This window comes from Protopterus annectens, chromosome 6.part0 (genome assembly GCF_019279795.1).
Source record: "Protopterus annectens isolate FY-2018-M chromosome 6.part0, PAN1.0, whole genome shotgun sequence".
Lineage (NCBI taxonomy): Eukaryota > Metazoa > Chordata > Ceratodontiformes > Protopteridae > Protopterus > Protopterus annectens.
The window spans coordinates 67,676,825-67,702,378 of NC_056737.1; the positions used below are offsets into that span (position 1 = coordinate 67,676,825).

The following is a 25,554-nucleotide window of genomic DNA, read 5'->3' on the forward strand; positions in this document are numbered from 1 at the left end:
GAAAGAATGGCAAATTGGACCGGGATGTGGAAGCCTACAAGCTTCAGAAAGCATATATTTGGCCGCAGGAAAGGAAGTTAGTATACATGGATAGGAGATTTAGTGAGAGAGAGGGGAGAGAAGAATATACAGAAAATTTTCAGGGGGGCAGATATCATCCAAATTTCAGGAAAAACTTTCATGGACACAATCAAGTGAACAGGAAGTTTTAAAAGAGAATTTACCCCGAGAGACCCTTACAACTACTGAATTACCTAGCGAACATATTGACAATTTAGATGTGAGATCGTCCTATGCTGTCCAATATGAGCATATTATGAGCACATATAATGGTTTCAAAGTGTATAATTATGCTGATTATTCTATACAAACAGAGTTTTATAGTCTCTTAGCGAAAGGTATGAAATTTATACCTAATTTTAGGCTATCTTTGGTGGATACTATCAAACAAATTAAATTATTTTGTAGAAAATTAAATCTTGCGATTCAATTTGATCAAGTGGAGGACAATACAGTCACACTTAACAGAGAACTCAAGAAAAAAAGTGCATATATGCCCATCAGTAACCCTGTTATCAATAATTACGAAAAGATAGTATGTAAGGAGGTATATTGGTATAACAAAAACTATATAAGAAATAAAGACCAAACACGTAAGCTAGAGGATAATTTAACTGCTAAAGAAAGGAAATGTCTTGACGAATTAATTCAAAATAAGGACATTAGAATAATGAAGCCCGATAAAGGAGGTGGAGTGGTTATTTATTCTAATTCAGTATATAAGACAGTCATATATAACATTCTTTATGAATCAGGGAATTATGAAAACATATCAATGAATGAAGTATATACAGGATATAGAAAAGTTGATTTAGCTATAGAAGAATATTTTCTAAATAATAGAATTACACAGGATATTCATGATTACATTCGGGTTGAATTTCCTATTCTAGCCCACATTGTGGGTATACCAAAAATACATAAATCCATATTGAACCCTCCTTTTAGACCCATTATATCTGGGTCTAAATCTAAAACTTTTAATATAGGGCAAGTAATAGATAGATGGACTAAACATGTCTATAAGAATATCCCACATCTTATTATAGATTCCTGGGATTTTTTAGGCAAATTGACAGAAGATTTATGGAATATGGAATATAAATTTGTCACGATAGATGTATGTGACTTATTCTCTAGTATCCCCAAGGTAGAAGGGTTGGATTTTTTTTGTAATAGTCTTAGGAGTCATTCTACCTTAAGTTGGGATAGGATTACTTTAATTCTAGACATGTTGTCCCTAGTCCTGGATCACAATTATATTGCATTTGAAGGAGAAATTTTTAAACAAAGCAAAGGAGTTGCTATGGGTGCCTCATGTGCACCCATATTTGCTAATTTGGTGATGCTGGACTGGGAGACTAACTATGTATTTAAAAGTGAATATTTCTCCAACATTATGTTTTACGCAAGATTTTTAGACGATATATTTATTTTATGGAAGGGATCAAATGAGGATATTATTAAATTTGTGGAATATATTAATGATACCACCAATTTTTTAAAATTTACTGTGAATTTCAGTGACAGTGGTATCGCATATTTAGACACATATGTTTACAAAACTGACAACAATGAATTTGCTTCAAAGGTATATAGAAAGAGTACACATTCTAACGATTATGTGTATTATACTAGCAATCACCCACGCCATATATTCAAGAATATTATAAAGGGACAGTGTATCAGGGGAGTTAGGATGTCCTCCACTAGACAGGAGATGGAGAATGAGATGAAATTAATTAGACAACTCTTCTTAGACAGAGGATATCCTATCCAGCTTATCGAAGATATCATTGTTTATGTTACTAATCAATGGAATTGCAAGTATACTCCCTTATTAGGAAAATATGTATCCAATGTGAAGACAGGATTAACAAGTAGTATTTCAGCAGGTAGAGTGTGTGTTCTCACTTATACACCATATGTCGACAGTATTAAGGAAATATTGACAAGGCATTGGGATATAGTGACAGTATCGGAAGTTTATAAGGAGAAAATAGGACTCTACCCTCAAATTGTATACAAGACTGCCCCCAATCTTAAGAAATTACTTGAACAAGCAGGGAATGATGGAAGTACTATCAACAAGATTACTCACAACCCTACTAGGATATGTGGGAGATGTAAACAATGCATATATATCAATAACCAGTCACATATCAAATTAGAAAATGTGAATAGGACTAAGATTAAAAGCATGAATGGCAATTGTAATACTACACAGGTGGTTTATTTAGCAAAGTGTATAGAATGCACTGCATTCTATATAGGAAAAACCGAAAGACGATTGAGGCAACGAATCTATGAACATTATTATAAGATTAAATGTAAGGATTTGAACAATGCACTTTGTAAACATATTAGTGAGGCAGGGAACAATCATTTATTTAAGTTTTCAATTATTGATAAAGAATATATAAGCCCATTAGGTGGTGATTGGAAAACCAGGTTAGCTTGTAGAGAAAGTAATTGGCAAATGTTAACAGATGCCACAACTAAACCAGGCCTCAATGATTATATTAGTATAAAGCCATTTCTATTAATGCGATAATCTTATCTGTTTGAACTAATTATTACTCATATCATTCACATTGAATATACCACTCTAAATTGCTCTTATAGAGTTTTATATATATGTACAAATTTATTTTATCTGTGTGTATATATTGTGCGTTTTTAAATTATCACTAGTCATGTATTTTATAGCATATTAGTACACATGATGTACATTTATATATTTATATTTATTATTTTTTTGATATCTATTTGATATTTGTATAATATTATATATATATTTGTTTTTATTGATAGTAGTTAACATATATAGGAAGTAGACAGGATGTGAGCAACTGCTATTATTTAGAATATAGTATATATATAGGTAGAGAAGTTTTTTAAGTGTTTTATTCATCAAGTTACATTTTAACATTGTATTTATTGCATATCACACAACATAATTATATATTTAGGGACAGTTGAGAGATCGTTCTCTATATGTGGACTTATGTACATTGCATTTTGACATATACTATCACAATTATCTCATTTTCTTTTAAAGATTTTGAAGCATATGAATTTTGACATTTTTTAAGTGTTTGTACCTTTAAATGTTCCTGCTTTCAACATGTAATGATGTTTTTTGGCGCCAAATCTCATTTAAAATATGGAGTAGTAGCTAAAGTTATTTGTTCTGATGAAGTCTGCCTTATGACAGATGAAAGCGCTTAACAAATGCTGATTTTGAGTGTTAAATGTTTTTGTCGTGAGTTTATCTGTGTGTATTAAAGCTCTTTGGAGGGAAGCTGCGTTAGCCTTTATTACCGCTACACAGTCAAGTCGGGTTACATTTTCGTGAGTGGATTTTGTTTACTACTAAACTTTATTGAAAACGTTAAGGGCTTTCTTCCCAAATCTCGAGACATCTTCAGAAAAGTTACAAACTTCTATTTCACACTGTTTTAATCAACAGCTTATTCATGAAGTTGCTCATCCACCAATCAAAATACACCTACTCCTTAACGAAACATTACCATGTTAGTTAATTTTATAAATAGCAGTGTTTGAAATTCTACAAAATACCTTAAAACCAATTGTGAAATCACAGTAAAAATTACAAGCTTTAACACTACCTACATAAAAAACATAATTACTCATAACCTCATCATTGCAGTAACTTAGACCTTCAATGATTTTAACTTTAAAATGCTCCTAATAGACAATGCTCTGTTTAACCTGAGATGGTTGTATGCATTCAATCTAATTTAAGGTCAGCATAGTCGACTAAGTCAATCCAAGGTCCACCCCTCAGGCTTTTTGTTACCTTGTACAGTCCAAAAAATAAAAAATGGTGGTCAGGAAATTGGTCAGTATGCTTATACAGAGCATTATTCACATTGCTACAAGAAATGTCATGTCATATGCTCATATGTACACTCCTTAAATTTTTGTACCATCTTACCAACATAAAAAAATATTGCATTGTTGACACAGTGCCAAGTATATAATCCCCTCTTATTGCAATTGTAGCAAAATTTTGCTGTAGTTATAATAATATTTGGCTCTCACTGTATCTCTAATCATCAAAATGCCGGCACTGTGAATATGATCCGCATGTGTATATATATATATATATATATATATATATATATATATATATATATATATATATGCATCTCGTTTTATTAGGAGCCCATTTACTCAAGTCATCATTAAGCTCCAGTAATGTTTTCATAGATTTAGCTCTCATAAGCAATTCAAGGTTTTTTTATCTAACGCTATCCTCTTTATTCATACAGAAAACAAACCCCTTCCTTTTAGGAACTCTTGGATGTTATGTACACACTTTTTGGATGATATATTTATTATGTGAAATGATACTTGTAATAACTTGGAATTATTTAGAAATGAGTTCTAGAGAGATAACTGTTCAAAATAATGAAAGTAAAATAAATAAAACAGATAGTAACATGGTTATAAAATTGTTAAATTAATAATCTGCACATGCTTTGCCAAAGCATTAGTTAGAACTCCCTTTCTGCTATCATAAATATGTTGTGACACTCTTTCTTTAAGATGTCTATTAGATGTTCTTCATCTCACATTGCTGCAGTCCTTACACTTGGGTAGTCCGCTGTCCTCGGTCGGCCCGAATATCAAAGTATAAGGCTGACGTCGGTCAAGGCGCATTTGACTGACATCAGGACGTCAGGGTACAAATGCGCATGACCGACGTCATATCCTCAGTCTTTTTTGCCGCATGGTCCGATGCAGAAGCAGCGTTGCAAGTGCCGGTTGGCATTCTGAAATTGTTCGATTTTGGAGTTTCAGACCGAGTCAAAGTTGGCTAAGTACCCCGTTGGGGAATATTTTAGTTTTTTCTTGCCTCAGTGGTTTACCGGATGTCAGAAAAAGTGAATAATTGTATTTCTTGTGGGAAACAGATACCGCATAGAGACTACCATACTTTGTGTATTCCTTGTTTAGGGCCTGAGCACGACGTTGTTGGGTGTCGCTCTTGTGCTAGATTCAATAAGCGCACTATAAAGAGAAGATTAGATTGTGCCAGGTTAGTCTTCGGGAAGCGGTGCAATTATAAAATGCCGTCGGATGCTCCGACGCCCGCTTCTTCGAAGCGCAAGGACAAAGCAGTTAAACCTAGGCTAGAGGAACCGTCAGTACCGGACGCCGGTTCTTTAGAGGTGTCGGTGGAGCCGGTGGTTCCACCGGAGGTTTATTTGGGATCCCAGGTTGAGACTTTGTTATTGCAGGATGTGGCCTCTCAGGAGGCAGGCCAGGCTGATGGGGCTTCTCAGGTTACTATACTCCCCTCCCTGCCTAGGGTGGTTAGGCCCTCTCCTTCTGTTTCCAAGGCTTCTCCCAGGGGCAGGCCAGGTTTAGCTTCAGTTGGTGTTACCCCTAGTTCTTCAGGAACTGTGCCCAAGAAGCATATGCTTAAAATGGCAGAAGATTTGATTACTTTGATTAGGGGTTCTATGCCCCCTCCTGATAAGAGACCTAGGGTGGAGCCTGAGCTAGGGAGTTTTGAGCAGGCTTCAGATGTTTCAGAGTCTTCGGCTGAAGACTTGCAGGAGTACTCTCCTTATTCTGATTCTGATGTGGATGATTCTACTCCTTCTGCTTCTCCTCCTGAGGATTTTTGTTTTCAGAAACTCTTCATTCCATGAGGGAGCATTTTAAGTGGGAAGGTCAGGACTTCTCTGATTCCAGGAAAAGGCTTAGGGAATTTTTGTTTTTACCCCAGCATAGGCCTTTGGCTATACCTCCTGTTTTGGATGTAGTGGAAGATGTTTTTACAGAGGCTTCTCTTAATCCTGATTCTTTGCCTCCTGCTCCTGTTAAACCGGATAGGTATTACAGGGTGCCTGAAGCTCATAAGTATCTTTTTAAGAGTCCTAGGGCAGACTCTGAAACTGTTAGCCAGGGGCCTAAAGGTGTTAAGGCTTCTGTTGTAAAGAATCCGGTTCCTGCAGATAAAGAGGCCAGGGCCTTGGATAGATGGGGAAAGAAAGTTTATACTTCTTCCACTCTTGCTATGAGGGCTTTGAATTGCCAGTTTCACATGTTGAAATACCAAAACTATCTCCTTTCACAATTGAAGTCTAAGGTTGATGCTCTGGCAGAAGGTATTGATTGTAAAGAGTTGCAAGATTTAGTACATGTTTCTGAACAGGTGGGTAAGCATTCTTTGCAATGTGGTTTTGATGCTGTACAGGCCTCATCTAGGGTGGCTGCCACTGGGTCAGTTCTTCGCAGGCACGCCTGGCTGAGGGATCAAAATTTATCTGACCATGTTAAAACAAGGATTTTAGATGCTCCTTTACAATCTGACGTGTTGTTTGGTTCTCCTGTTGAGGCAGTTTTAAAGAAAATGGAAGACAAGGCTAAGTCTATGCAGACTGTTAAAGATTTTTGCAGGTCCAGCCTCCAAAGTTTAGTAGAAATTGGCCTACCAAGGGGTGGGCGTACCCTTCTTATGATTCCCTGTCTAGGGGTAGATCTAGACGTGGTAGGGGCAGAGCTCAGGGCTCTTTCAGGCCTAGAACAGGGAGTTCTCCTGCACAGTCTTCGGGTGAGGGCAGGGGTCAGTTCTTTCGTAAACAGACCCAATGACCTACCTTTTCAGCTGCCAGAGCCTTCTCGTCTGGCAGCACCTTTGGGAGGAAGGTTGGCACTTTTCAAAGAAAATTGGAGTTTAATTACCCAAGACAGATGGGTAGTGGATATCATACACCACGGTTACAGGTTTTATTTCCATACCTTGCCTCCTTTCAAGGGCATGCCAGACGTTCCTCCTCAACAAAGAATAGAGGCTCACAAGCAAGTTTCTCTGTTACTCCAAATAGGGGCCATACAGCCGGTCCCTATGCCAGAAGTGGGCCTAGGATTTTATTCTCGCCTGTTCCTAGTACCAAATAAGGGGAACACGTGGAGACCAATTTTGGATTTATCTATCCTCAACACTTATCTGGACATTCCCAAGTTCAAAATGTTGACGTTACAGCAGCTTTTACCTCTGCTGGGCAAAGATCATTGGATGGTAACTTTGGATCTCAAGGAGGCTTACCTTCATGTTCCTATCAGACCAAGTTGCAGGAAGTATCTGCGTTTTCGAGCTGGGACTTCTCACTATCAGTTCTCTGCATTGCCCTTTGGCTTATCTACTGCCCAGAGTGTTCACGAAAGTTCTGGCTCCAGTGATAGCTTTCTTCAGGCTAAAAGGAATACAGATCTATCCTTATTTGGACGACTGCCTGATTCTGGCTCAAGGAAGGGAAGAGCTTCTTCATCATTTGGAATATGTGATAGCAGTGCTAAGATGCCTGGGGTATTCTGTGAGCGAAATAAAGTCCAGTCTAGTACCCTCTCAGGACATGTGCTTTCTGGGTGTGAGACTGAATACAGCATCCCAGATGGCCTTTTAACCCCGGACAAACAAAAGAGTCTTTCCCTTTACTTCCATCAACTATCTCATCAGTCCGGGCTGACTGCAAGGACAGTCCTTCAAGCCTTAGGGTTCATGGCATCTTGTATTCTGGTGCTTCCCAATGCCAAACTGCATATGAGGAAGCTGCAATGGTATCTCAAAAATGTATGGACACAGCACTGCCAGGATCTGGACACTGTCATTCAGATAATACCTTGCATTCAAAAGGAATTTTTGTGGTGGGCTCAGGAATGTCACCTAAACAAGGGACTCTCTGTAACCCGGCTGGAGGCGAGTCAGATTTTAACGACAGATGCCTCAGACAAAGCTTGGGGAGCTCATCTAAATGGAAAGTGGATACAAGACAAGTGGCCTGCCAGACTACAACATCTACATATCAACCTGAAGGAGATGTTAGCAGTCCAGTTTGCATTAATAGCTTTCAAGGATTTACTTCTTCCAGGGCAGGTGTTGATTCTAACAGACAGCACAACTGTCATGTGGTACATCAACAAGCAAGGGGGAACGCATTCTTATCCTCTATGCAGGCAAGCAATGATTTTGTGGGAGACTGCTCTCAGTTTACAGCTCAATCTTCAGGCAAGGTTTCTGCCAGGAGCACAGAACTCCTTAGCAGATGTGTTGAGCAGACGAATTATGGATCCCCACGAGTGGAAATTGGATCCTCATGTATTTCAGAAATTGACAGTGTCATGGGGAACTCCAGACATAGATCTGTTCGCTTCTCCACTAAACCATCAGCTGCCAAAGTTTTGCACAAAAAGATTTCATCCCACAGCTTGGAAAGTGGATGCTCTTTCTTTCAATTGGAACAATCTTCATGTGTATGCCTTTCCACCTCTGCCTCTCCTCCCAAAGGTACTTCTAAAGGTCAGACAGGACAAGCCAAGGATGATTTTAATAGCTCCAGATTGGCCTCGACAGCACTGGTACCCATTACTGAGAAGTCTGGTACGGAAGCCTCCATGGCCTTTGCCTTGATTCCACACCTGTTGTCACAGGAGGACAGCCATTTGCTCAATGTCAAGCTTCACTCTCTGCACCTAACAGCCTGGCATATTCTGTTTTGAACCATAGTGGGCCTCCTCTTCCTCAGCAAGTTTTGAATGTTATTTTGGAAGCTAGAAGGCCTAGTACAAGGAAAGTGTACGCAGATAAATGGAAGAGATTTTTATTTTGGAGTGCAGCAAAAGATTTTGATGTTTCTGAGCCTAATTTGAGTGTGGCTCTTCAATATCTTACTGAGTTACTGGACAAAGGTTTGTCTTTCTCTTCTATTAAGGTTCATGCTGCAGCAATTTCGGCTCACTATGATTGTGACCCACCATTGTTTTCTCATCCTTTGTTCAAGCAATTTCTTAAGAGGGGCAAAGAATATAAGACCCCCACGAAGAGCTCCTACTCCTGCTTGGGATCTCAATTTTGTGTTGGAGAAACTCACTCTACAACCTTTTGAGCCTGCAGCTACTTCTGAGTTGAAATATTTATCATGGAAGACTGCTTTTTTGTTGGCCATTACCTGTGCAAGAAGGGTTTCTGAATTGCAGGCCCTTATGGCGGTTGAGCCTTTCTTAATTTTCCATAAGGATAGGGTATCTTTACGTACTAATCCTTCCTTTATGCCTAAAGTGGTTTCTAGTGTGGCTTTAAACCAAACTATTAATTTGCCTACTTTTTATGCAAATCCCCAAAATAAAGGGGAAAAGATTTTGCACACTTTAGATGTACACAGGCAGTTGCGATATTATTTGGACAGAACTAAAGGGTTCAGGCAGTCTCAGCAGTTATTTGTTTCTTTTGCTTTGAGTTCTCAGGGCAAGCCTGTGTCAAAACAAACTATTTCTAAGTGGATTGGGTTTTGCATTGCTTTCTGTTATTCCCATCATGGCAAGGAGATTCCAGCTGGGATTAGGCCTCATTCCACTAGAGCTACTGCCACTTGACAGCTTTTGAGGGGGTGGCAACCAAGGATATTTTGGAGGCAGCTACTTGGAGTTCAGTGCATACTTTCTCTAGGCATTATCACCTGCCACTTTACTCTAAATCCAGGGCTGGTTTTGCCACTGCTTTGCAGGGCATTTTGGCAGCTCCTGCTTCCTTATAGTTTGGCCATCCTCCCATATCTCTGCTTTGGGATTCTACCCAAGTGTAAGGACTGCAGCAATGTGAGATGAAGAACATAGTACAGTTTTGTACCTACCATAAATGTAGATGTTCGAAGATCCACATTGCTGCAGTCCAATTTACCCTCCCTCCTTCCCCTCTGTAGTTAGAGGTGGTTGTGTGGGTTGAGTTGTAAATATTGTGTATATAGTGTATATTTTGTACATATAATTAGGGCAAGGGTGCTTGGTTGTTTGTTTGCTGTCTTTTGGTTTTGACCTTTATTTTTAGGGTCTTCTGACATCTGGGGCAAGAAAAGACTGAGGATATGACGTCAGTCATGCGCATTTGTACCCTGACGTCCTGATGTCAGTCAAATGCGCCTTGACCGACGTCAGCCTTATACTTTGATATTCGGGCCGACCGAGGACAGCGGACTACCCAAGTGTAAGGACTGCAGCAATGTGGATCTTCGAACATCTACATTTATGGTAGGTACAAAACTGTACTTTTTGCCACTATAAAAAGATGTACATGAAGTGCAGGTAGCAATATAAACCAGGTTTGAGGAGTCACATTCAGCAGTAAAATCTGTATCAAAAACCTTCCCTGTTACAGTATGTTGAAAAGAAGAGGTAGTATTAATGTAGTTACAGAAATCACACTCCTTACAAGGGAAGGTTCCAGCTGGACATTGCAGTGTTACAGGTCATGCACATATTAGATGCTTCTTGGAAAAACAAGGGAGTTCCAACTAATGCTTTGGTAAAGCATGTGGCTGAATATGGGGATGCAAATAGCTTTAAATTTAGTGCTCTACAGATGATTAATTTAACAATTCATAGAGGTGATATTTTGAACTTAACTGAATATTATGAATATAAATGGATTCTAAGCCTTAATGCTTTGAATGTTCCAGGTTTAAATGAATCATGTTCTGTAAAACCTGTTTGCAGGTTACATGGTTTATATCACTAATTGTCTGATTAACTGAATAATTAACTAATTTATTAGCTTATTTTATAGTATTTAAATGCTTTGTGGTTGGGACGTTTTTGATGTACCTGACAAAGCGTTTTTGAATGTGAAAGCTTGTTTTTCTAATAAATATTTTATAGCCGTGTTACTATATGTTTTATTTATTTTTATTTTGAATTATTTATTTATTAACTCAACAACTTCCTTTTTAAAATTTATATAGAAATTTGGTTATGATAAAATTAACTATTTGGATGTGGAGGTTGGAAGAAGTGGAAATGGGATGGGGTTGACGTCTAACATACATACAAAACCTACATACCTTGCTACATTGCTCTAATTGCCATCACTGTCATCAGAAAGAAGTTATACTGAAAGACCAGTATGTACAATTGGCTAGGATGATATCACATTTTGAATTATTTCTGAGTGAATGTAACAAAGGGATGGAGATGTTTACAATAAAAGGTTATCCCACTGGGTTGGTTATAAATATTTGCAATGAGGTAATTAAAAAGAGAGAAGAAAGGGGTTTACAAACCATTGTTAACAACTGCAGAAAAATTAGTTCCTAGCAAGGTTAATGCTAAGAATTATGAATTAACTAATACTTTGATGTTGACTTTTAATACTTTACTAGACAGGTTTTTGATAAAAAGTGACTTTATTCAGACTAATTTGAGATGAATGTGTCTTGAGGTTTTGGTGCTCTGATCACAAAAGGAAACTGTTTCCTTTTGCAGTTTTTTGTTGCAATAGTTTAAGTTTTAAATATATTGAATTTTGGAATGCTGAGATGAACAACTTCAGTTTTGATGCCTTTGTATTCAGCCAATTCAACATGCTTGTGTGCTAATATATATATATATATATATATATATATATATATATATATATATATATATATATGTGTGTGTATGTGTGTTATATATATATACATATATATATATATATCTGTGTTTGTGTATATATATATATATATATATATATATATATATGTGTGTGTGTGTGTGTGTGTATATATATATATATATATATATATATATGTATATTTATGGGTTTAGTTTTATTTCCTGAAATGCCGAAATACCGACGACCACAAGACCTAGACCAAAATCACAAAACATTGAATCACAAATCAGGTAAGCATTCTCAGGGCAATTGAATACTTGCCCAAAACAACAGTAAATATCAGCGCACCACCTAAAACCCACCTAGGTGGGGGTTCTGGCCCCCCCCAAGTGTGTGTGTAGCCTCCTTCACTGAGAGCTCGTGTGCTTGTAACACTGTTTTTATCTCTGTATCTTTTCTGCTTCTACTTCTTTACACCTGAGAGGAGGTGCAAAAGAATGAAGCCAAGATGACTTTGAGAAAAAAATGTTTCAGATATTAAATACCCTGTCAAACTCTTTAGTCAAGAAATCTGGACAAAGCCTAAAATAATGGGGGCGCAATGACTCAAAAATAGTGACAATTTTTAAATATTTTTCTTATAAATTTAGAAAGTTGTTAGAATAACATTTTGCATTAGTGTGCATTTTTCTGAAGGATATGGAGTCTGAAATTCGCATGTCTGTCATTAAATAGTGATCTCAATCCTCACTGATTTGCAAGAAGAGAAATTTTAGGAGGAACAGACCCAACAATATGAGGCAAAAATGTGGACAGGTGATAGGTATGTCAAATAGTAAACCTCTGTGCATGTACATTGTTAGTGCTGAACGGCTTTCGAATGTGGCTTTTGACTTAAAAACACTCTCACAATCATAATGGAGGTCTGTAGAAACAGAAGGAAGAGCCTGAAGAAGAAAGGAAGGAACTTCTGCCCTCCCAGATACTGTATTAGGTAGAGTAATGGTTCTGACTTTCTCAATGTGTTTGTTTTTATTGTTAAGCCAGTCCTTACAAACTTGAATTTTTTTTCCACTTGTTTAGGCTGAAAAGTTATTTCTGTTAATGGATATTAATGTCTAAAACAGAGGCAGGTAGTGGAGAAAAGTGCATTTAATACTTTTCAGAATGCACAACATTACAAGTATAAATATAAAAGCTAGATCTTAAAAAAATCTTACTAATTTGTTGTTCAATGTCTTTCAGACTGAAACCCAGTATTCAAGTCACTCCAGCAGCAATACGTTATCCAGCAATGCATCTAGTGTACACAGTGAGGAAAAATGGTATGACAGTGGAGACCGTGTAGAGACTGATTTAAATAGCTACTGCTACCTTCAGGGAACGTCTGCCGACAGTGGTATTGATACTACATCATATGGTGCTACCCACAGCAGTGCACCTTCATTGGCAGCAACGGCTTCACCACGATCGGTTGTCATGAAGGAAAAAACATCACCATGGCAGGCGTCGTTAGAAGGTGGGTCCCTCCCTAGCAGGAGTGGAGAGAAGTCATCACACTCTGCCGAAAGAAGGGCAGAAATCACATTAAATCTCAGTATGGAACCTCTAAATAAAGGCCGTCCGTCATCTAGTCCACTAACACGAGACAGCAGTGTTTACAGCCTGAATGAACCCGGGTCCCAAACCAGGTATTGTCACTTTTAGTGATACTGTTTTCTTTTTTTCAAGTATTCTGGTATCAGTATAAATGTCCTTTGCTAATGGGAGCATAACTTGAAATGATAAGATAGCGATCACATATTCTGCAGTGCAGTATTCCTTTCATGTTTCAGAACTACATGAAAATTTTTTTAAATGGAAGGTCTAGGTTCCACTTTTCTCCCTAAATTACACTGTGATATGGACATTAAATCAGCCATACTTGAATTCCTGTTTCTTTTTCTTTTATTTAGTTTTTATTTTTTATTTAACATTTGTTGACCGGGAAATTCTGACTAGGACAGAGCCTATTTTTAGCGGAGGTCTGGGAAGAAACTCTCCAAACACGTCTTTGGAATGTGGGAGGAAACCAGGGTACAAGAAGGAAACGCATGCAAACACAGGGAGGACTTGCAGAGTCTGCACAAAAGACACCCCAGCTGAGAATCAAACCAGAGAACCTCTTGCTGTGAGGTGACACTGTTAACCGCTGCACCACTGCTCTACCCAAATCCTTCCATTTAATCAGTGTACCTTTCTAGAAGATGAAAGGTAAGTGACATTCTGTGACAGTGGAATAGTCTGTGGATCACGTGCCTACATGTGACCTCTTCTGTGGATCATATACATACACATGACTTATTGTAGGGTTACTAACAGTTCACAATTTAAAAGTGATAAGATCTAATCTTAGAGGCCAACTGCAGTGGTTAACTTCTAACCAAATCCCTTGCTTAGCGTAGTTAAAAATTACTGTCACCTTCACTGAAGGGAGTGTGATTCCCTGATGTCATGCACAAGGCTAGGAGCATGCAGCTTGACAGTGCAGTTCCCAGTTCTTTTTTGCTTCTTGTACAGTTCTGATCACATTTCTAATGTGTATCACTAGAAGGTTCATGTATGTGTTGCCTAAATCAAAAAAAAAAAGTCTTAAGTTTTCCTATGGACAGGGTATTAAAACTCAGGATCCACATAGCACTAAGAGAACTGCTTCGGTGTGGTGTGCACCATTATGTACTGTTACAAGTACCAGAGGTAGTTCAGCTGTCCAGCAAATATGTGCACAGTTTAAAGCCTTCATAGGAGTTGTTGAGAGCAGCCAGCGCACAGAGCAGCAAATATTTAACAATGTCAGGCAGACTAGGTGATGAATTAGGAAGCCTTCTGTTGCATGGACCATGCTTCAGTGTCAGACAGCAGAAGGTGAGGAACTGGAAAACCTTGTATTGCTCAGGTTTTCCTTCAGTGTTATATCGACAAGGTAAGGTGAGGAAATGGGGAGCCTTGTGTTGCATAGGCCATTTTTCAGTGTTAGACAAGAGAAAGAGAGGAATGGGTAAGCCACATGTTGCACATGTCTTCCTTTAGTGTTAGACCAACAAGGTAAGGTGAGGAATGGGGAAGCCACGTGCTGAATAGGCCATCTTTCCCATTCAGTATTGGCTGTGGCTTCTCTCCCTGTCATGAACCTCAAGCTGTCCCTTAAACAGAAAGGGATCACACTCATGCCTGTTGTGGTCTGATATCAAGACATGCAGAAGAGAAAAGCATCCTGTACAACCACCTTGAGATGCGTGTCCTGGTGGAGTTTGAGCCTGATGAGTTTGTACTGTCGCATTGCATGTTGCACTGGCAGCATCGAGAAACTCAGCAGGTGAAGTCATAATTCTCCCCAAGAGACAGCAGTGACAGTGCTCAGAGGAGCCACGGGGCTTACAGGGAGGAAGGGTAAGCCATCCTGCAGGAACAGCAAGCTGTCCTACTGTGTACAACCTGAATCTCATTAGGAAATGAGAGAAGCTAATTGGGGAATTGTCAGGCAGGAAGGATTGGGCCATAAGGCTGTTGCCTACTTCAGGAGTACCTGTGTCCTGTACCCTTAGAACAGTTGGGCCAATTCTATGCCAGTAATGATGCCATTTTCCAAGGAATTATGAGAGATCAAAAGAAAGTTGCAGTGATTTTCACTGAAGAGTTATGGTATTAAATTTGGCAGACATAGTAAATAAGCAGATCTAAGTCTTTTATTTGTTTAGTCATGGTTTTGCTGTTGTCCATCTACTGCACCTCAGTGATGAGCATTGCTAGTGTAAGGAATTGCTACAGCAGTGTGTAAAATCATTGCGAGTGTAGGTAATAAGTATGGCAGTGTGTGAAATCGTGAGTGCAGGGGATGGGTATGGCAGTTTGTGAAGTCATTGCAAGTGCAGTGGATGGGTACGGCAGTGTGTGAAGTCATTGTCAGTGCAGGGGATGGATATGGCAGTGTGTGAAATCATTCATTGCAGGGAATAAGTAAGACAGTGTGTGAGATCATTGGCAGTGTGTGAAATCCTTGTCAGTGCAGGAGATTGGTATGGCAGTGTATGAAATCATTGTCAGTGAAGGGGATGGATATGGCAGTGTGTGAAATCATTGCTAGTGCTGTGGATGGGTACGGCAGTGTGTGAAATCATTGTCAGAGCAGGGAATAGGTATGGCAGTGTGTGAAATCAATGTCACTGCAGGGGGTAGGTACAGCAGTGTACATGATCATTGTCAGTGCAGGGAATAGGTATGGCAATCTGTGAAATCATTGTTGGTGCAGGGAATGGGTATGGCAGTGTGTGAAATCACTGTCAGGGAAGGGAATTGGTACAGCAGTGTATGAAATCATTGTCAGTGTAGGAGATGGGTATGGCAGTGTGTGAAATCATTGTCAGTGCAGGGGATGGGTACAGCAGTGTGTGAAATCATTCGGAGCAGGGGGTGGATACAGCAGTGTGTGAAATCATTGTCCATTCAGGTGAAGGGTATGGCATTTTGTGAAATCATTGTCAGTCCAGGGGATGGTTACAGTAGTATGTGAAGTCATTGTGAGTACAAGTGATGCGGTACGGCAATGTATGAAATCTTTGTCAGTGCAGAGGATGGGTACTGCAGTGCATGAAATTATTGCCAGTGCAGAGGATGGGTACTGCAGTGTGTGAAATCATTGTCAATGTAGGGGATGAGTATGGCACTGCGTGAACTGATTGTTGGTGTAGGGGATGAGTATGGCACTGCGTAAAATGATTCAGTACAGGGGGTTGGTATGGCAGTGAGTGAAATCATTGTCAGTGCAGGGGATGGTTACGACAGTGTGTGAAATCATTATCAGTGCAGGGAGTGGGTACAGCAGTGTATGAAATCATTGTCCATTCAGACAAAGGGTACAGCAATGTGTGAAATCATTGTCAGTGCAGAGGATGGGTACTGCAGTATGTGAAGTCTTTGTCATTGCAGGGAATGGGTACGGCAGTGCATGAAATCATTGTCATTGCAGGGAATGGCTATGACAGTGTGCAAAATCATTGTACAGGGAGTAGGTCCAGCAGTATGGGAAATCATTGTCAGTACAGAGAATAGGTGTGGCACTGTGTGAAACCATTCTCAGTGCACGGGATGGGTACAGCAGTGTGTGAAATCATTGCCCATGCAGGCAAGGGGTACGGCAGTGTGAAGTCATTTTCAGGGCAGGGGATGGGTATGACAGTCTGTGAAATCATTCAGTGCAGGGGATGAGTACAGCAGTATGTGAAATCATTGTCCATCCAGGTGAAGGGTACGGCAGTATGTGAGGTTATTGCCAGTGCAGGGGATGGTTACAGTAGTATGTGAAGTCATTGTGAGTACAGACAATGGGTACGGCAATGTGTGAAATCATTGTCAGTGAAGAGGATGAGTACGTCATTGCGTGAAATCATTGTCAGTGCAGGCAGTGGGTACAGCAGTGTGTGAAATCATTGTCCATGCAGACGAAAGGTACATCAGTGTGAGAAATCAGTGTCAGTGCCGAGGATGGGTACTGCAGTGTGTAAAATCATTGTCAATGTAGGGGATGGGTATGGCACTGCATGAAATGATTGTCAGTGCAGGGGATGGGTATGGCAGTGAGTGAAATCATTGTCATTGCAGGGATGATTACGACAGTGTGTGAAATTATTGTCAGTGCACGGGGTGGATACAGCAGTGTGTGAAATCATTGTCCATGCAGACGAAGGGTACAGCAGTGTGTGAAATCATTGTCAGTGCTGAGGATGAGTACTGCAGTATGTGAAGTCATTTTCAGCACAGGGGATGGGTATGTTAGTGTATGAAATTGTCAGTGTAGGGAATAGGTATGTCAGTGTGTGAAATCATTGTCATTGCAGGGGATCGGTATGGCAGTGCGTGAAGTCATTGTCAGTGCAGGGGGGTGGGTACAGCAGTGTGTGAAATCATTATCCATGCAGACGAAGGGTACATCAGTGTGTGAAATCATTGTCAGTGCAGGGGATGGGTATGTCAGTGTGTTAAATCATTGTCATTGCAGTGAATGGGTATGGCAGTCTGTGAAATCATTGTCAGTTCAGCAGATGAGTACGGCATTATGTGAAGTCATTGTCCATGCGGGCAAATGGTATGGCAATGTGTGAAATCATTGTCAAGGCAGGGGATGGGGACAGCAGTCTGTTAAATTGTCAGTGCAGGGGATGCATACAGCAGTGTGTGAAATCATTGTCAGTGCAGGGGATAGGTATGGTAGTGTCTGAAATAATTGTCAGTGCAGGGGATGGGTATGGCAGTTTGTGAAATCAATGTCAGTGCAGGGGATGAGTATGGCAAGTGAAAGGAATGGGTATGGCAATGTATGAAATAATTGTCAGTACAGGAGATGGGTACAGCAGTGTGTGAAAATCATTATCAGTGCAGAGGATGGGTATGGCAGTTTGTGAAGTCATTGTCAGTGCAGGGGATGGGTACGGTAGTGAGTAAAATCCTTTTCAGTGCAGGGGATGGGGTACAGCAGTGTGTGGAATTGTCATTGTGGGTGATGGGTACTGCAGTGCATGAAATCATTGTCAGTGCAGTGGATGAGTACTGTAGTGCATGAAATAATTGTAAGTGCAGGGGATGGGTACGGTAGTGAGTGAAATCATTGTCAATGCAGGGGATGGGTATAACAGTGCACAAAATGATTATTAGTGCAGGGTATAATTACGGTAGTGAGTGAAGTAATTTTCAGTGCAGGGCATGGGTACAGCAGTGTGTGGAATTGCCAGTGCAGGGGATGGGTATAGCAGTGGGTGAAATCATCAGTGCAGCAGATGGGTACAGTAATGCATGAAATTGTTGTTAACACAGGGGATGAGTGCAGTAGTGAGTGAAATCATAGTGCAGGGGATGGGTATGGCAGTGTGTAAAAATGTCCCTGCAGGGAATAGATAAGGCTGTGTGTGAAATCATGAGTACAGGGGATGGGTATGGTAATGTGTGAAATCATTGTCAGTGAGGGGGATGGGTTCGGCAGTTTGTGAAATCATTGTCAGGGCAGGAGATGATGGGAATGGCAGTATGTGAAATCATTATGAGTACAGAGGATGGGTACGGCATTGTGTGAAATCATTGTCAGTTCATGGAATGGATACAGCAGTTTGTGAAGCTATTGTCATTGCAGGGGCTGGTTATGGCAGTGTGTGAAATTGTGCAGCGGCGTGTACGGCAGTGTCTAAAATCATTATCCTTGGAGGGGGTAGGTATGGCAGCATGTGAAATCAGTGTTAGTGCAGGGGATGGGTACGGTACTATGTGAAATCATTGTTAGTACAGGAATAGGTATGGCAGTGTGTGAAATCATTGTCAGTGAAGGAAATGGGTATGGCATTGTGTGAAATTATTGTCACTGCAGAGGATGGGTACAGCAGTTTGTGAAATCATTGCCAGTGCAGGGGATGGGTACAGCAGTGCATGAAATCATTGTCATTGCAGTGGATGGGTACCGTAGTGATTGAAATCCTTTTCAGTGCTGGGGATGGGTACAGCAGTATTTAGGATCATCAGTGCGGGGGATGGGTTACAGCATTGTGTGAAATCAGTGTCAGTGCAGGGTATTGGTACTGCTGTGTATGAAATCATTGTCAGTACAGGGAATAGGTATGGCAGTGTGTGAAATCATTGTCAGTGCAAGAGATGGGTACTGCAGTGTGTGAAATCATTGTCAGTGCAGGGAATGTGTACAGCACTCCATTAAATTATTGTCAGTGGAGGAGATGGGTATTGCATTGCGTGAAACAGTGCAGGGGATGGGTATTGTAGTGAGTGAAATAATTTTATGCGCAGGGGGTGGGTATGGCAGTGTGTGAAATCATTGTGTAGGGAATAGATCTGGCAGTGTGTGAAGTCATTGTCAGTGCAGGGGATGGGTACGTCACTGTTTGAAATCATTGTTATTACAGGGAATAGGTAGAACAGTGGGTGAAGTCATTGTCAGTGCAGGGGATGGGTATGGCAGTATGTGAAATAATTGTCGGTGCAGGGGGTAGATACCACAATGTGTGAAATCATTGTCAGTACAGAGGATGGGTATGGCAGTGTGTGAAATCATTGTCAGTGCGGGGGATGGGTACAGCAGTGTGTGAAATAATTGTAAGTGCAGAGGATGGGATCTGCAGTGTGTGAAATCATTGTCAGTGCAGGCGATGAGTACAGCAGTGCATGAAGTCATTGTCATTGCAGGGGAGGGATACAGCAGTGCGTGAAATGATTGTCAGTGCAGGGGATGGGTATGGCAGTGTGTGGAATCATTGTCGGTGCAGGGGATGGGTATGGCAGTATGTGAAATAATTGTCAGTGCAGGGGGTAGATACCACAATGTGTGAAATCATTGTCAGTACAGAGGATGGGTGTAGCAGTGTGTGAAATCATTGTCAGTGCAGGGGATGGGTACAACAGTGCATGAAATGAGTGTCAGTGCAGGGGATGGGTACGTCAATGAGTGAAATTGTCAGTGCAGGGGATGGGTACATCAATGAGTGAAATCATTGTCAGTGCAGGGGATGGGTGTGTCAGTGCGTGAAATCATTGTCAGTGCAGGGGATGGTTATGACAGTGTGTGAAATCATTGTCAGTACTGGGAGTGGGTACAGCAGTGTGTGAAGTCATTGCCCATGCAGTTGAAGGGTATAGCAGTGTGTGAAATCATTGTCAGTGTAGGCAATGGGGACTGCAGTGTGTGTAAACATTGTCAGTGCAGAGGATGGAGACTGCAGTGTGTGAAATTATTGTTCTTGCAGGGAATAGGTGTGGCAGTGTGTGAAATCATTGTCAGTGCAAGGGATGGGCACAGTAGTGTGTGAAATCACTGTTAGTGCAGGGATGGGTACAGCAATGTGCGGAATCATTATTCATGCAGGCAAAGGGTACAGCAGTGTGCAAAATCATTGTCAGTGCAGGGGATGGGTACACCACTATGTGAAAACATTGTCAGTGGAGGAGATGAGACAGCAGTATGTGAAATCATTGTCAGTGCAGGGGATGGGTTCATAATTGTGTAAAGTCATTGCCCATGCAGGCAAAGGGTACAACAGTGTGTGAAATCATTGTCAGTGCGGGGGATGGGTACAGCAGTGTGTGAAATAATTGTAAGTGCAGAGGACGGGTTCTGCAGTGTGTGAAATCATTGTCAGTGCAGGGGATGAGTACATCAGTGCATGAAGTCATTGTCATTGCAGGGGAGGGATACAGCAGTGCGTGAAATGATTGTCAGTGCAGGGGATGGGTATGGCAGTGTGTGGAATCATTGTCGGTGCAGGGGATGGGTACTGCAGTGTGTGAAATCATTGTTAATGCAGGGGATGGGTATGGCAAGGTGTGAAATCATTGTCAATGCAGGGGATGGTGCGGCAATGTATGAAATCATTATTGGTGCAGGGAATGGGTGTGGCAAAAGTGTAGTGTCATCACATTTGGTAGATAACCTTTTCTGTCTTCTAGACAGCAGACTTTTGGAATACAAAAATGCAGTCGGGGATGGTAGGTACTGGGGCTTAAAACTTCATCTCTTTTGACCATCATGTGACAAGAGTTATCAGGACATCCTTTTATTCATTCCAGCTATTGCTAGTGGAATGTCATCAAGGCCTAAAGAGGTAATCACTCCCTTATACTCGGAATTGATCAGACCAGTTATTGAATACAATACCCCTTTTGGATGTATCTTACTAAACATGTCAAACAATTAGAAAGACCCAAAAGGTTCTTAACCAAAAAGATCACAAGCCTAAAGTCACTGAGCTATTCAGAGAGTCTGGAAGCTCTATCCCTTTATTCAGTGTTCTAGACTTTCCAGGGAAGACATCTGTATTGCTTACAGTGCCATTTTAGAGACCCAATTGTCTTGCACCTCATTCTTCTCTGCAGGTCCAGTAGCTCCATCAGTACTAGAACATGATGCTGCAACAGGTTTATAACCCAGCAACTTCTGGAATAAGTTTCCCATGCATGGTAAGCAGTATGACGCAATGTCTTCCTTTATGCTTAAACTAGATGATCGGATGGTTAACCTCAGGTTTACTCCAGGAATGCCCAGTATGACCCAACTGGATAAAGGAAATGTCAGAGGGAGGGTACTGGCAAGGCAAGAATGGTCATGAGACTCAATGGCTTTGGACTACCTGCAAATTTAGGTCAGAGTACAAGTTAGGTCCAGAGTACAAGTTAGAGCCTTGTGATACTTGTGCAACTTTTAAGGCTGTGATTTTAACAGAATGTAAGAAGCAGCTCTGTCTTTTTTTCTTGAAGCTTCATGTTGTCGAGAAGCCTCAGCAAACCCTCAGTCCTTGACCCTTGACATCTGTTGCCTTTCTTGATAGGCAGATGTGATCCCACTTTTCTTTCTAATTCTCCAATGAAGCCAGGCCCTTCTATGTTTACTTAGGCTAAGTTTGCCAGTCTGTCAGCCATCAAAGTTAAACATACTATGCTATCTAAACTTGGGCATGTCTTTTTTACAGGAATCAGTGTGTGCACTACTGTAATAGAGGAGTCCTGTTTGCTACTCCTGTTCCTTCATCTGCTGTGCTGAGGACTGTTTGCTACTCCTGTTCCTTCATCTGCTGTGCTGAGGACTGTTTCAAATTTTTTTTCTTTTTGTTTTTTGTTCTTTCCTTCCAATCCAGTGGTTTTCCGTTTTGTTGGTTATGATGAACTAGCCTCTGTTGTGCAACTTCAGTAAATACAAACATCATCTGTGCTACCCCTCATTCAGGCTTTTGAGTGGCATGAAGGTGGATCTAACGTCAGAGGTCTATTTTCTGTGGGGCCAGATGAAGGTCGATCTGTTGTCAGCAGTCAGTGTTCTCTGGGGTCATATGTAACTTTTGATCTGCTCATCATGCTTGTGAATGCACGTCTTGTCTGCTCACAGTTCATTTCATTGGATTCTGGTTTTCCAACATCAGCTTCTTAGATGTTTAGTGGGCTTTTAGTAGGGCCTCTGGTGTTTGGCCCATTCATGCTGCCTCGGATCACTTACATGTTAGCAGGGACCCATCCTGTGTATGCTTATCCAACTGACCTGGCATTGGCCCCTGTGTGAGTGACATTCTTTTGGGGTGGCCCTTATTTTGATTCCTCCAGCCTTCCCTCAAGTGACCTACCTGGTGTTGGACAAATTAGTATGTGGCCAGTGCAGATTTGCCCACGATTGTTTGGTAGTTGGCTGTGCCACCACTGGGGGGAGGGGGTGGCAGTTCAGCACAGGTGTTGCTTTCTACATCATTGCAGGAGTCTGAAGTGGGTTTTTCCATGTGCCTTTCATGGGAGGGGCAGTGGGACAGGGACACTTGACTGTCACATAGCCAGCTTCCTGATTGTCTTACTTTTCTGCTGTGGAAGTCTCTCTAGAGATGCGAAGATGTAGAACTAGGAAAAGTATACCACATTGATCCTCCAGTTAAAGATGAGGATGGTGAGGTTGTTTATAGCAGGTCTTTTAAAAGTGCACATGTGCTAGTAACTTCCATCACTGGCTCACTGCCGTTTGCCCTTAATGGCAAGTGCCATAACTCTCAGTAGCCCAATCTTACAAAACTACCTAGCGTTCCCACCTCCAAACTATAATGAATTGCTTATCCCTATCAGAGCCTTACCTGTAACCCTAAAACTACCAGCCAGCCTCCAACATAAACGATAGCATTCCCCTCCCATTTCCTAACTCTGAGGTCCCTGATCACTTCTTAAACTTAAAACTTCACTTCTCCCTCTCATAATCTAAAGTCCTCGATCATATTGTAAACCTAAAGCTCCCCTCACACTCCCTAAACTGTAAACTCCCTTCTTGCTTTTTAAACCTAAAACTCACTGAAGCTCCCTAGACCTGAGTCACCCTCCCAGTCACTACCTGAAACTGTTACCTACATTTGCACTCCTTCCCCATGGCTGCTGGAGTTACCTAGCTCAAACTGGGCTGCTGCATTCAAGCGAGGTGTTTCATCTCCAGTCTGTGCAGGTCTGCCGCACCTTGCCCAGACATGTAATGAAGTTTATAAGCAAGCAGCTGCCCATGTGAGTTACAGGATGCCCAGGTCTCTGGCTTCAATGCCTGAGACTCTGCCATTTGTAGTAGACCCTGTCCATATCCCCACCACCTCCTCTGGAAGACCAGAAATTCAGTGTGAGTTTCTAAATGATGAGAGAGAGAGAGAGAGAGAGAGCAATTGGCCCTTCCATTAACTTTGTTGTCCACCAGAGAGATTGCAAAACACATCAAACATCCTTCTGGGGTGAGAGAGAGCGAGATTGCCTATGGTAGAAGGGAGCAGGACCTGATCAGTACCAGTACTCCAGATTCCAGTGGTGACATTGGATCAGATACTGTGTATCACAACAGACTGAGGGAGGTCATGCTTATGCTAAGTAGGGCTACCATTCCAACCATCCCTTGCCAACCATACTCTTCATTTTCAGAATACACTGCCCATCAACATCCTTCCTAGATGTAATGCCCCATCAGGAGGTACAGGTGAGGAAGGAGGTGGAGCAGCAGCTTGTCATAAAATAACTTTTTAGGGGGGTGAGATCCTAATAGATGAACAAGGACAATGGTTCTGCATTATACTGTACTTTATCATACTCTACCATTTCACAGCATATTAGTTATATTATACCATGCCACACCATACTGTACCATACCACACTGTATCATACCATATCACACCATGCCATACTGTACCATACCACATTGTATCGTACCATACCAGACTGTATCATACCATGCCATACTGCACCATACCACACTTTATCATACTATGCCATACCATATCATACTATTATCAAACCACACCGTACCATACTATATCATTCTGTTTTATTCTATTACAGATTCTTTCTGGTGCCTAAAAACACCTTTACCCCCAAACAGCCCTTTTGAATAGTCACACGTCTGTCCTTACATTTATATGAATGAGACTGGATATGTTGTGTTGATCTTCAGATGCTTATCTTCACATATGTTTACCAAATGCAAGGCAGTAGTTGTAGTTCATCTCTGCATGGAGCATATCACAGTTTTTTTTTCCATATTTAAACGACTGGCTTCTAGTGTGACACACCAGGGGCAGTGTCATATATCACACAAGAGTCATTTGCTTTGTTTATTTCCCCTGGTTTTCTCAGTCAATCTGGCAAAGTCATAACTCAAAACAAAAAAAAAAAATCTCTTTCCTGGAATTTTTTGTCTCTGCGCACTCAAACTGACTGCAGACTATCACCCCCAGACAATTGTTGATTTTTGTTTCCCCTTCACTAATGTACGAGCTGATTAGGAGGAGCCATCCGGGAACCATCAGTTTTTTTTTCTTCTTTGTTCCTTAACACCCTGCACATGCCCAGTGGAAGTTATCTGAGTGTAGCATAGGATTGTCACTCATTTCCGTGAGTGATGTAAGCCTGCACATGACCCTGCCTCCTTGAAAAAGCACATTGTAACTGATGTGTGTGACCTGGACATGCTGCTTGCAGTCTTCCTGAGAGAGGTGACCAGACACAGCCTCTTCCCTGTTGTTCTGATCTTCTGTGCAACCTGTTGAAATACTGACACTGGCATAAGTCATAAAACCTGTGATGCACGTCATCTGATCTTTCTCTTCGTGCAAGAGCAGGACATCTGAAATGGTTCTGATCTATGCATCTTGTAGGAGGCTACTCCGAAGAACCCAGAAACCTGTTTTGCATTAAGTTTGGTTAAGTGGAAGTTAGTCGGTCTCATCTGAAGTCTAATGCAGACTACGTTTCTGTTTACATGGTGGTCCCTTCATCTAACATTGTAAGTCATGTTCTTTGCTTGTACCCGTCTAGCTGATCCAGTTGTCATCATCTTCTCATTATACCTTCCTTTATTAGGATTTCTCCTTCTGAGGTGTCTGAAGGTCATGTCAGCTCAGGATTTCATGTAATTTTATTATTTTAAGCCAGGTCAGTGTGTGACTGTGAACTAAAGCCAGAGTTGGGGAATGGAGAAAGGAAAATCTCTCTCCTTTTCTTAAAGATTGTTCTTCTTACCCCATTTTCCATTCACACATGAAAGCACATTTCAAGACTCTAGGAAAATGCAA

The 25,554-nt window shown here is 41.0% G+C and overlaps 1 protein-coding gene across 1 annotated transcript in view; it reads left to right on the forward strand.

The window, feature by feature from the left end:
• The window catches only part of SIPA1L1 (signal induced proliferation associated 1 like 1), a 2,148,853-nt gene that overhangs the window by 1,600,510 nt on the left and 522,789 nt on the right, over positions 1–25,554 (forward strand). The window contains exon 14 of the mRNA XM_044073855.1: positions 12,707–13,152. Within this exon, the coding sequence (XP_043929790.1) occupies positions 12,707–13,152 (446 nt within the window). The remainder of the gene's footprint in view (positions 1–12,706; positions 13,153–25,554) is intronic.